The sequence below is a fragment of the Mangifera indica genome, chromosome 13 (genome assembly GCF_011075055.1).
Source record: "Mangifera indica cultivar Alphonso chromosome 13, CATAS_Mindica_2.1, whole genome shotgun sequence".
Taxonomy (NCBI): domain Eukaryota; kingdom Viridiplantae; phylum Streptophyta; class Magnoliopsida; order Sapindales; family Anacardiaceae; genus Mangifera; species Mangifera indica.
This window is the reverse complement of record NC_058149.1, coordinates 7793935-7807396: the sequence shown is the minus strand read 5'-3', so window position 1 is coordinate 7807396 and position 13462 is coordinate 7793935. Positions and strand designations below refer to the sequence as shown.

Genomic DNA, 13462 nt, shown 5'->3' with positions numbered 1-13462 from the left:
CTATAGAAGAAAATGATATAAACTCTTAAGTTTTAGAGTTTAGTAATAAAATGATGATTTTACCCTCTGTTTTAATTAAAGTTAACAACTCATAAATAAGTATTTAGATTTTTGAAACTTTGTGAGTGAAATTTTGAAAACATATCAAGACTTAGGTGGGAGTAATATCTTACTATCATGAGCCAATCGTCTTCTTAGAGTATTTTTTGAAAATTTCTCTTTGTTATAAAAATAATACACACATATAATATGATAAATAGATTAAAGAAGAATTGAGAAGAAAGGAGAGGAAGAGAGAGTCAAAGCAAATGTAATTTCCGGAGAAGAGACGAAAATGTATGTACATCATGAAGTGAGGAGGGGGGCTATTTATACAAATCTTGGCCGCTCTTCCAGTCAAACAAATTGCCAATTTTCAAACCAAATTTCCAAGGCCATCAATGCATTCACACCCCTTTTAGCCAAACTTTCTTCTCACGTGGTGGAAAATCCACTTTCTGCAACACTCCCCCTTGGATTTCCACCACTTACAGATAATTACATTAACTTTGTTAAAGAAAAACCCAGTAGGATAAAAACTAAAGCAAAGGAATATAATTACTAAATGTCTTGTAAGTTGGTGTTGAACGTGTTTAAACTGCCTCATTAAAAACCTTACTAGGAAAACCCAATGGGACAAAACCTAGTAAAGGAAAAAAGAGTACAGTGTACATTTTGTCCAATACTTCAAAATTTTGTCTGATGAATGTTCCCCCTGATGAACGATCCCCCTCTTTGTAGTAGGATTAACTTGGTTGCTTATTGAGTCGCCGTATACCGATGTTATACATTAACTTCTCAAATGTTGATGTCGGTAGTGTCTTAGTGAACAAATCTGCAAGATTCTCACTGGATCTTATTTGTTTGACATCAATCTTTTTACTCTACTGGAGCCCATGAGTGTAAAAAAACTTCAGTGAAATATGTTTGATTTTGTCTCATTTGATGTATCCACCTTTAATTTGGGCAATACATGTTACATTGTCTTCATATAATATGGAAGGAATGTCTGTTATAGAGGGAAGACTACATGCATTCTGGATATAATGGATGATAGATCGTAACCATACGCATTCTCGGTTGGCTTCATGGAGAGCTAAAATCTCTGAATGATTTGAAAAAGTTACAACCAAGGTCTGCTTGGTGGAGCGTCATGATATAGCGGTGTCATTATAAGTAAAAACATATCCCGTCTGTGAACGAGGCCTTATGAGGGTCAGAAAGATAACCAGCATTTGCATATCTAACTAAACTAGGATTTTTAGGAGATTTGATAGAATAGAATAATCTTAAATCTCTAGTTCCACATAGGTAATGGAGTATATGTTTGATTCCGTTCCAGTAGCGACGGGTTGGTGCAGAACTAAATCAGGCCAATAAATTAACTGCGAAGGATATATCCGGTCTCGTGCATTGGGTCAAATATAATAAGGCTTCAATGACATTAAGATATGGTACTTCATGATCAAGTATCTTTTCATCTTCTTTTTTAGGACGAAATTAGTTCTTTTTTGGATCAAGAGACCAAACAACCATTGGGGTGCTCAAAGGATAAGTCTTATCCATATTAAAGTGTTTTAATAATTTTTCAATATACGCTGATTGATAGATAAGTATTCTATTTGAATTGTGTTCGATCTGCAGGCTGAGACAATATTTTGTTTTCCCCAAATCCTTCATTTCAAATTCTTTTTTCAGATATTCAGCAGTTTTTGAGAGTTTTTCAATAGTCTCAATTAAATTCATATCATCAATATAAACTGTACAATGGTAAATCCTGATTCTGACCTTTTGATAAAGACACATGGGCATATATGGTCATTCACATAGCCCTTTTTTTTTCAAATATTTATTGAGGCGATTGTACCACATACGTCCAGATTGTTTTAATCCGTACAATGATCGTTATAATTTAATTGAATACATACCTCTTAAATTGACCTTTTTTGTTTCAGGCAATTTGTATCCTTCAGGGAACTTCATGTAAATTTCAGTGTCCAAATTTTTATACAAATAAGCAGTAACTACGTCCATTAGACGCATATCCAGTCCTTCAGAGACTGTTAAACTGATTAAATATCTGAATGTGATTATATCCATCACAGGTGCATATGTTTCATCAAAGTCTATACCGGGCCTTTGGGAAAAGCCTTGGGCTACAAGTCTGGCTTTATATCTAGCAATTTCATTTTTCTCATTTCTTTTTCTCACAAATACCTATTTATATCCAACGGGTTGTACGTCTTGAGGTGTTGGAACTATAGGCCTAAACACTTGATGTTTTGCTAAAGAAGCTAATTCTGTTTGAATTGCTTCTTCCCATTTAGGTCAATCATGTATTTGTTTGCACTCAGCCATAGTACGTGGTTCAAAATCATCATCATTCAGAATTTCAATAGTTACTGCAAATGAGAATATATCATCAATTATAATTGTTTCACTACTCCATATCTCTTGTATGAACATAATTTAAAGATATTTCAATATTCTCATTTTTCTATTCTTCATGATTTTGTACCACTTCAGAGGTTTGTGTCACTTCAGGGACTTATGCCACTTTAGGGGCTTGAGTCTCTTTAGGGACTATAACCTCTTCTGGAGGAATATTAGAGAGTGTGGATTTTTCAATTATCTTAGGATCATCATGATTGATATTTGTTTGATTATTTGCCTTTCTTTTTTGAGGAACAGTTTCTTTCGATCCAACAGGTCTACCACGATTCTGGCATATAGTAGATTGATCAATCACGACTCGAATGAATTGTTTAGCAGTCACATTGATTTTTGCTAGTGCATTAGCAGCTGGAACATGTGATCTTGTCACTTTTACCGTATCTACAAATGCATCAGACATTTGGTTGATAATAATTTGTAATCGCACTATTCTCTGTACTTCAGTTTCACTTTGGGATGTGTGAGGATCTAAATGAGATATGGTAAGTAAATACCAAGTAAGTTAATGCCTAACTTCAGGAGGCATTTTCTTTTTCCTTAAAGACGGAAAAGTTGTCTTATCAAAGTGACAATCTGTAAATCGTGCAGTAAAAAGATCACCTGTTAATGGTTCCAGGTATCTGATAATGGATGGTGAATTATATCCAACATATATTCTCAAATGATGTTGGGGTCTCATTTTTGTGTGTTGAGGAGACGCAATAGGGACATATACAACACAATCAAATATTCTCAAATGAAATATATCAGGTTGGTGACCAAGGACTAATTGTAGGGGAGAATATTGATTATAAGAAGAAGGTCGCAAGCGAATTAACACTGCAACATGTAATATAGCATGTCCCCACATAGAAGTAGGTAATTGACTTTTTAGTAATAAAGAACATGCAATTACCTGAAGTCGTTTGATAAGAGACTCAGTTAATCCATTCTGTGTGTGGACATGCGGGACTAGATGTTCAACCTCAATCCCCATAGATATGCAATAATCATCAAATATTTTGGATGTAAATTCACCAACATTATCTAGTCGTATTGACTTGATCGAATAATCTGCGAAATGTGCTTTTAATTTGATAATTTGTGCTAACAGTTTAGCATATGCAACATTTCAAATAGGAAATAAACAAACATGAGACCATCGTGTAAATGCATCAATTAAGAGCATAAAATAACGAAATGGCCCATTTGGTGGATGAATGAGTCCACATATATCCCCTTGAATCCTTTACAGAAATGATGGGGATTCACCTCTAATTTTAGAGGGAGATGGTCTTATTACTAATTTGCCTTGAGAACAGGCAGTGCAGAATTGTTCTCTAGACAATAAAATTTTATGATTCTGTAATGTATGTCTATGTGAATTTTTAATAATCCTACACATCATTGTAGATCCTGGGTGGCCTAAACGATCATGTCAAAACATAAATGCTTTTGGATCAACAAACTTCTGATTCGATACTGCGTAGGTTTCAATTGTCTTTATGATTGTATAATACAATCCAGATGATAAAGCAGACAACTTTTCTAGTATAAACCTTCTTCCTGAGACATTACTAGTTATACAGATGAATTATGTATCATTCTCACTCATGGTTTCAAAATGATAACTATTTTTTCTTATATCTTTAAAACTCAGTAGATTTCTTCTGGATCTACTTGAATATAATGTATCATCGATGCTTAATTTGGTCTCATTGTTTAACATAATTGTGGCTCTTTTGAAGCTTTCTATCAGATTAATTGATCATGATGTAGTATTTACTTTAGCTTCAATTAATGCTAAAGTTAAGAAAATTTGCTTTTCTTTGAGAATTGTGTGCGTTGTTGCACTGTCCACCAAACACATGTCTCCCACATCAACTTTTGAAGTCAACGCTTCAATTTTGGAGTCCATTTCCTAAGTTGTTGATGTTGATAACGTGTTATAAAAATAATACACACATATAATATGATAAATAGATTGAAGAAGAATTGAGAAGAAAGGAGGAAGAGAGAGCCAAAGCAAATGTAATTTCCAGAGAAAAGAAGAAAATGTATGTACATCATGAAGTGAGGAGGGGGGCTATTTATACAAATCTTGGTCGCCCCTCCAGTCAAACAAATTGTCAATTTTCAAACCAAATTTCCAAAGCCATCAATGCATTCACACCCCTTTTAGCCAAACTTTCTTCTCACTTGGTGGAAAATCCACCTTCTGCAACACTCTTGAATATATATAAGAAATTTATTAAGTTAGTGTAAAAATCTTATATTTATTATCATATATTCATATATATATATATAACAAATTTTAAGGGAGAACGGGATATAAGACTAGGCCCTAAACTAGCAGGTCTTGGCTATTAGGGCCCAAACCTAGTATATGACCCTGACCGAACTACACCTCTGGGCCTAATGGGTTGATTTCGACATTAAATAGAATGCTTAAGCCTTAAAACATAGTTTTCTAAAGTGAAATGTGTCGTAACACACTTATAATTTAAGTAGATCTCTAAAATTCTAATAGATATTTGAGTAAATAGTGAAATGAATGCATTTCACAAGTCTTAGACTCTCATATTAATGTTTTCTTTCAATATTAAGATTCAACTTGATACAACTTTGACAATACAAGTCTTAGAAGTGTAGTTGCATTACCTTTCAACAAACAGCGTTAGTAACAAGAGTTAATGATTGAAAAAAAAGCACTGAACAATACTTTGTACAAAGTATGGTAACGGTAATAATAAGACTAACATTTAACCAAAAAAAAAAAGGCCAAAAGACTAGGGATATTAATTAAAATCGATAAAAATTTTTCCGCGTAAACGTTTTTAGGCAAACGTACAATAGTTTTACTTTTATAAGTAATTTTTTTTGTAACTTCAAAAATACTCTCTGGCTTATTACATCATTTTCAACCATTCCGTGTGTGGAATGTCAAGGGTCGTACAGGGTACGTGAATGCATGCACAGTGTGTGGGTGCGTGCGGGTGCGTACAGAGTGCGTGGGTGCGCACATGGTGCGTGGGTGCGTGCGGAGTGTGTACAGAGTGTGTGGATCCGTGCGGGTGAGTGTGGGTGCGTGAAGAGTGCGTACGGGGTGCGTGAGTGCGTGCGAAGAGCGTGAGTGTGTGCAAGGCGCATACGCACCCTCATATATATATATATATATATATATATATATATATATATATATATATATATAATATAATATATATTTAAAATTTATTATTATTATTTATATATATTATATTAAATAATGATGCCTATAATTTTACTTCGCACGCACCCTACGCACTTTGCAAGCACTCAAGATTCATTCCCGCGCCTACGCACCCTGTATAACACCTACAAGGCCGAGAGGGTATTTTGGAATTACAAATAAAATTGCTTATAAAGGTAAAATGACTGTATATTTGCCTAAAAAGGTTTAAGCAGATAAAATTTTGCTTATTTTAATTAATATTTACAAAAGACTATTTTCCACCCAAAATATCATCTTATCTTAAATTTCTACTCTTTAACTATAAAATATCAAATACCCACTCATAGAGGATTAATTTTGTTAGTTTCAACGGTAAAATCGTTTTTTTATCTATAATATTATAAATAAATTAAAATTTAATCTCTTTTTCCCCTCTAAAACCCAAAAAACTAAAAGTTTATCCCTTGAGTCAAGTTTAAAAAAATGATTTCCCCTTTAGGGTTTAGTTTTCAATTTTTGGTGTCATCGTCGATGACGAAGATTTGTCAACGCATAACCATGCTTTGACAGTCTCTCTCTCCCTCTTCTGAAACGTTGGTTGATGAAGATTTTATTTGGAAAGACTATCCTAACGTCTTCTTCTAGGAAGACAATTCGTCCTCGTCTCCCTATCTTTATTCGACGTCGATTAGATGTTTAACTGAGAGGAGAGAGATCGTTAGAGGGAAAGGCCACCGAAAATAACGTCAAAGTTTGAAAACTAAATCTTAGGGGTAAAAATGTTATTTTTTAAAACTTGATCTATAGAAGAAATTGTTAGTTTTTAGAGTTTAGGGGAAAAAAGAAATAAAATTTTAAGAGGTTAGAGTTTTGTTAATTTTAATAGTTTATAGGTGAATAAATAAAATTTTTAAAATTAAGAAATGAGAACTTCAAATAAGGCGATACTTCAGGTAAAAAATAGCCCTTTTGGCCAAGAAAAAAAAGGCTGACCTTCTCAACCTTGCACTTGATTCTCTCCTCGGCATTTGCAAACTTCTGCTTCTTCCCTTTAACAGTGAACCGACGTGGATCCTTCTTGTTGGCTGCTTTTCACTTTTATTTCTCTCTCTTTCTCTTCAACTTCATTCTGTTTTCAGTCATCCACTTCTCTTCTTAGGAGGGTCAATTTCATGAGTATCAAACTGAGGTTTTCCTTCTGAAATCACAAGACTCATTGTTCCCATGAGGGGTTTGTTTGTTTTAGTGGAATTAAGTGAGTATATGAGCACAAAAAATTGTGTCTTTATCTGAAAAAACAGACTTGGTAAACACATAAAATTACATCATAAGAATTAAATAACCAATATTTGAAAAAAAAAAGTTATATAATAATTAAAACCCACAAATGTATTGATAAAATGAGGAGCAATTGAAAGGAAGTTGAGCAACGAAATTAAAAGAAATTGGACTTCCAGAAACTGAGCTGAAGCTAATAGAAAAGTTAACAAAATGTTAAAATATGCATAAGCATAGAAACAAATTTCACATAAATTTTTGGAGATAATAGTGTGTGAGTACATACCTAAGGGATAAAAGGTCTGAAGAGTGAAGAAGCTCTTCGAAAGTTGAGAAATATTGTTTTCGCCATCATAGCAAAAGATAGTAATAGAGAATTTAGATGTGCAGAGAAATGTGTGATATTAATGTATTTGAACTTATTTTTTTCAGTTTGGGGGTGTGGTTTTGGTTTCAGTAATTCTATTTTTTAGTGTAATAAAAATTTATTAAAATAATATATTATTAAATATTATATATATAATTAATTTAAAATATTTTTATATTATTTGTTATATTAATTAAAAATTAATATATATTTTTAAAATTAATATATAAAAATAAATATTAATGGAGATAGTAATTAGATTATTTTTTATATTAATTGTGACATCATTATTATTAATAAATGATTATTTGAACTTTTTATTATTAAAAAATTAATAAAATAATGTTAATAATAAAAAATATTATTTATTTATAAAATTAGTGTTAAAATTCTTATATTTATTCCCATATATGTAAAAACAATTTTTAGGGGAGAACGGGGTCTAGGACTAGCCCCTGGGCTAGCGGGCCATAGCTATCAGAGCCCAAACCCACTGGTTCCTAGTGTCTGACTCTGACCGAACTAAACCCTTAACCCCAATGGGTTGATTTGGGCATTAAGTAGGTTGTTGAGCCCTGAAACGGGCCCTAGAGCCTGGCCTGTTTTCCCATCTTTTGGTGTGCGTTAAAATTTTTAAGAAGATTTATTATGTTAAGCATGTTTTGTTCAATTTGTTTGAGTTCACAAAGTTCTGACAAGAACAGTGACAATAAGGCACAAGTTGGTGAGCGTGATTAATCAGAAGATTGCAAGAAAAGGAGAGAAGATTATCCTCTTCCTTTACTCAGCAGTCAGCACTTCTCTCTGATTTCCCTTCCCCCATCTAACCTAATACAAGGAGGAACAATAAGGCAAAGGTGGCCTTATTCAAAATATACAGATTAGAGCTTTATTTTACTGGTTCTTCAAGAAAATTAAGCTTATTAATCACACAGCTCAAAATGTCTTATCTAATAAATGTCATGCTTAGGACCCCAGAATGCAGGAAGCAAGATTTTGTGACCTGACCTCATCTAGGTATTAGCAATCTCCATGTGTTTTTTGTTGAAAAGGCATATATAAGCAGAATACAAAGATTCCTAATTTCCTACCCAGATTGTTAAATGTAAAGAATCTGTGCACATTATAGGATGTCTATTGGAAGGTTATTATCATATTGATCCAATTAGTATTCATAGAAGCAATGATAATCCACCTTACACAAGGTCAATCTTAACATTCATCAGAGAAATTGCTGCTTCACTAATGCCATATAACCAAGTTCTGTCATTTGAAAAGAATGTACCTACAAATGTAATCTAATGATCCTTCCAAACAGGCCCTACACATTATTTCTTCCTCCTTTATCTTCCTGTCACCTCCCATAAGTTTAAACAGCTCTATTGAAAATAAAAATATTTGAGGATTCTGATTCATGTACAACATCTCTAGTCCACGAGGGAATAGATTCTCACAGCGGATTCACGTCAAGTTCACCAAATTAGTGCAGTTTAAGCCAATAGATTCCCATCATGAAAACCCGGCCACACCTTATTACACTCTTGAAATTATGGACAACCCTTTGAAATAGTCATAACAGCTGCATCATCAACACTTCTGTGACATACGAAAGTTCAGGATTTTAAGCCTTGAGGCATTTCCTGACCCGACGGCTGCCAATCAAACCTTAACCAAGCCAGTTTACAGGAGAAACATTTAAAATCTCTAGCCCACCTACACTAACAAACCCCATTATCCTCTCCAGTCTAAGGTTACAAGATTCAGCATCAATAAAAGTTAATGTTGCTGAGCATCCTCTGAAGCCAATGCCATTTATATCACCACAACAAGATATCTTTACTGCTCCAAGTTGACAGCACCTTTGTGAAAGAGCTTTTAAACCACAGTCAGAAATATGTGAGAACATGAAAGATTCACATGCACCAAAGTTGAGCAAACACTAGCCAAAATTTCTAATCCTGCATCAGTAACATTGCACCTATAAAGATTAATACTTGTTATAGTGAGACACCAAGCACCAATCTGGGAATGTCCCCTTATTAGTGATAAGGAAACAATAATCCAGAATAAAAGTTTGCAACTTTGAACCATAATATTGCAACTGGTTTAGGCCCAAATCAGGTAGCTCAGTGCAACCACAAAGCAACAATAACTCTAAATACTGAAACCGAGTGAGCAGTCTGTAGAGATGGTAGGAATTAATGTTGAGAGTAGTCTGGGAAGGTTGGGAGAGTGAGCATCGAATTCCAAGGTTCTACAACTTAAATTTTGAATATTAAGCCAGCTATGGCAAGTAAAACCAAAAGATTCACGATTGAATCAACCACAAAGCCATTGGAAAATATGACAGAGGCAATCATCAGGCAAGTGCATGATATAGGTGTGTCCATCACCAGATGGATCTTCCATATCAACCTTATTGGCAATCTTCTGAAGGCTGTAGTGCTCGGATCTTTATAGTGAACTTTTTATAAGCTGAGCTAGTTGTGTTAGGGGAGTCAAAACCACAAAGAGCAGGTGAGTAGCCATGTCCATAGCCTATAAGAACCCCGCATTTTCGACATAAGAGTTTAGTTTTTGAACCATAACGTCCCCAAGTGACAGGAAAGCAATTCACCTCATCAACCTGTGTGTATCGACTTAGATCAACAGAAAGGAAAGTGATAAAACCTTTCTTTATGGATTTCTGATACTCGGATCCAATGCCAGCGGTGATGCAATTCGAAGATGATAAGTTTAGAGGGTATCCACAAGACCCACAGCTGATAAGCAAAAGGGAAAAAACATATCAGTTTCTATATTGCTACAATTGCAATCACAGCTGCAGATAATGTCAAACTCACACCATGCTGGTACTAGTAAGGCGGGTTTTATACATCAGAATCCCAGCTCATGATGTCATTGTGTAATGAAATTTAACTCGGATCAACATAAATCATTTTCTTTATAGAAGAAGATTAAAAAATTGTCTAAGCAATCAACCAAAACTTACAAATCCTATCCAAATATCGGTTTTTAAATGTTAATCTAGTTTTTAGGCTTGTATCTAAGAAAAACATTTTCAGTAAATCTCAATTAAGCACATTACTTAAAATCCTTTACATCCCTTCTTTTCAAAAAAAAAAAAAATCAGATAACAAATCAAACAAGCCATAATTTACAGTGAACAATACCACCTCGACATAAAAAAAAAAACAATTAAGGCCTATTTCCTTAATTAATTTAAAAGCTAAAAACAAAGCAGAATTAGACAACTTATAATAAAAAAATTAAATAAATAAAGATGAGATTTTTACAACATATAAAATAAAATTACACCAGACCCACATAAAAAAATGTGAACTTGAGAAATAAAAACACAAACATTTAAAGGTAGAAATAAAAGAAATTATATGAACCTGTAAGAGACATCAGCTTCGGACATTATATTGCTGATTAAAAGATAAAAGTTTACAATTCGATCTCATTAAAACGAGTCAAAGCCAGACAGATCTAGAGATTTTATTACTTCTTGTTTTCCTCGTGTGTTTGTCACTCTGGAGTCTGGAGGAACAACAGTTGTTTGTATTGTAGTTGACACTCGACGTTTTTTAAATCTTTCAAACCAGCTTATTGGTTTTTTTTTTGTCAAGGTCAAGGGAATTTAATTCGTTCAGCCAAAAATAAAGGGATTTAGGAAGTTGACCCACACTCTCATTGACCAAATCCATACCCAAATAACCACCAAATATTATTTTTCCAAAGATGCCCTAATATAAAAGTAAATCATTCTTCCATTTCGGATTTTATAAATTCAATTACTTCTTGATCATTATGTTGGTTGAGGGTTATTTGGTTAATCATGTAAATGTGTTTAGTATTACAGAAGTTGTTTTTATGAATGTTGCTGGTGTTGGTTGTAATTATCGACTTGAAATGTCTCCCGAATAGAGTTGTCAATGGGTCGGGTCAGGTTAGCTCCGACATGGCCCATTGGGTTAATAGGTCGAGTCGGGCCCGAGCCCAAACAGTAACTGGCCTTCTGGTCAGGCCGGCCAATTAAAATATAAAGCCTAACCTATATAATAACGGGCCTTAATTAGGCCCACCCGAGCTTTAGTTAGGCTGCCACAATCCATTTAATCAATATTTTAAAAAAACATTTTAATTAAAATTTTTAAACACAAATTATTTTTCAATTATTAAAACCGAGGACAGTATCCTGAATATTTTATTTATAATCTCTCACTTGTGACGGAAGAATATTGTGGTTACATGATGAAAAATATTATAAATTGATAATATAGTACAAATAAATTAATTTACATATTGTATAAATTACAAAACATAAATAAAATATATCTACCATATAACATTTATCTACTCATCTTCTACATCTAAATTTATGAATTCTTCAAAGATATCTTCTGTCACACGATTCTGTAATTTAAAATCAGTTTTGACCCAATTTTTCATGCACATTATCGCTTTGACCATATTTGGATGTAAATTGGATTGTCTATCATCCAACACGCATCCACCTACATTAAAAGCGGATTCCGATGCTACAGTTGACACTGGAGGTATTAGTAGATCTCAGGCCATGGCTACAAGCACAGGAAAAGTTTCTGCCTTGTCTTTCCACCATGCCAAAATATCTAGTTTTTCAGCATTATATCTTTGAACAATTTCAGGATAATGATCAATATTGATATAATTATAAAATTGACTATAATTTGTACTTTGACTAGCAGTTTGTTTACCTTTGCGCAACAAAAACCATATACGTGACTTTTTTTTACCTAAACTACCAGAACTTACCTCTAGTACAGAACTTTGTCCAGTTTTTCTATATTTTTGTTCATAAATACTATACATATCAAGTAAAAAATCTTGAACATATTCAACAGAATTTACATTGCTATTAATTGACAAATTTTCATTAACAACATCAAATAAATTTTATAATCCATTAGTTTTTGCCCTAGGATTTAAAATAGTAGCTGTAGAATAAAGTAAAGGAATTTTACTCCAATATTTTTTAAATTTTTGTTCCATTTGCATACATATATTTTGAAAAGTATGATGAGAGTGATGATACCTATGTTCTTTAAAAATATCACTTATTTCTACTATACTATATATTATAAAACAAGTTGTTGGATAATACACACTTGAGCAGTGATATGTGACTGTCTTCAATGGCTCTAACAAGTTCATTAAAGCTATAGCTATTTCTCAATCTTGATCTGTTAAAAAAATAGGATTTTGCGAATCTTTTGGTTAGGTATTTAAGTATCGTATTATAAGAACTTCATACCCTTCGCATGCTTTCAACATGAGATATGTTGAATTTCATCTAGTTCTAATATCTATTTTTAATTTTTTTCCTTCTTAACCTCATTGATCTACATAATTGATGATATGTTTGTACCCGTGATGGGGATGATGAAATGTATGCAATGGCATGTCTAATTACTTCTAAATGTTTTTTTGTCAAGCTCAAGTCTTCTTGAGCGATTAAATTAACAATATGACATGCACATCTAACATGAAATAATATTCAAATGGATTGAATTCATTTGACATTGGATCCATTTGTAATATTTTGTAATAATAAAATTAAAATAAAATGAGATTAAAAATATAATAAAATAGTTGAGATTGAGAGTTTGAGAGATTAAGAGCTTGAGAGGTTGAGAAATTTGTTATTGTAATTGAAAGTGAAAATGAAAAATTGAATAGATTTTTATAGAAAAAAATAAATTAATTTAAAAAATTTAAAAAAAAAAGTTAAGCAGCGACTACTTGCCACCGGTTAGTAGCCATTGTGGCCAATAGTCGTTGCCAACAACTTCTGCCTATGCAGAAGCTAGACTAGAGGCTTCTGCCAGGCAGTAGAATTTTGTTGCCTTGCGGAAAAATCTGCTTGTGCTAGGAAAAAAAAAAATAAAAACTTTTATTTTTATATTATAAACAGTGTCATATCAAGTCGGGTCAGGCCATGGGTCTAATATTAAAGCCCTAAGCCCAGCCCGATAGACCAATGGGCCCGACCTGACACTTTACAGTATCAGGCCAGGTTTTATTGTGTCTAAGCTTTTTTTTCGTGCTTCGGGTTGGGCTCCCATTTGGCCGGGCCCAATTGACGTGTC

General features: G+C 33.2%; 1 protein-coding gene across 1 annotated transcript; it reads right to left on the bottom strand.

Annotated features, from left to right (window-relative positions):
• Positions 1 to 8463: 8463 nt before the first annotated feature.
• Positions 8464 to 10948, bottom strand: LOC123194367 (uncharacterized protein At4g08330, chloroplastic-like). Its single transcript, XM_044607553.1, has 2 exons — positions 10727 to 10948; positions 8464 to 10090 (listed from the first exon to the last, which is right to left on the bottom strand). Exons 1-2 carry the CDS (start codon positions 10750 to 10752, stop codon positions 9745 to 9747), a joined length of 372 nt encoding a protein of 123 aa, XP_044463488.1. The 5' UTR covers positions 10753 to 10948; the 3' UTR covers positions 8464 to 9744.
• Positions 10949 to 13462: the final 2514 nt, after the last annotated feature.

Coding starts and splice junctions, on each gene's coding strand:
- LOC123194367 (XM_044607553.1), bottom strand. CDS start 10,752: ATGTCCGAAGCTGATGTCTCTTACAG. Junction 10,091..10,726: donor GAAGCTGATGTCTCTTACAG/GTTCATATAATT, acceptor TTTGCTTATCAG/CTGTGGGTCTTGTGGATACC.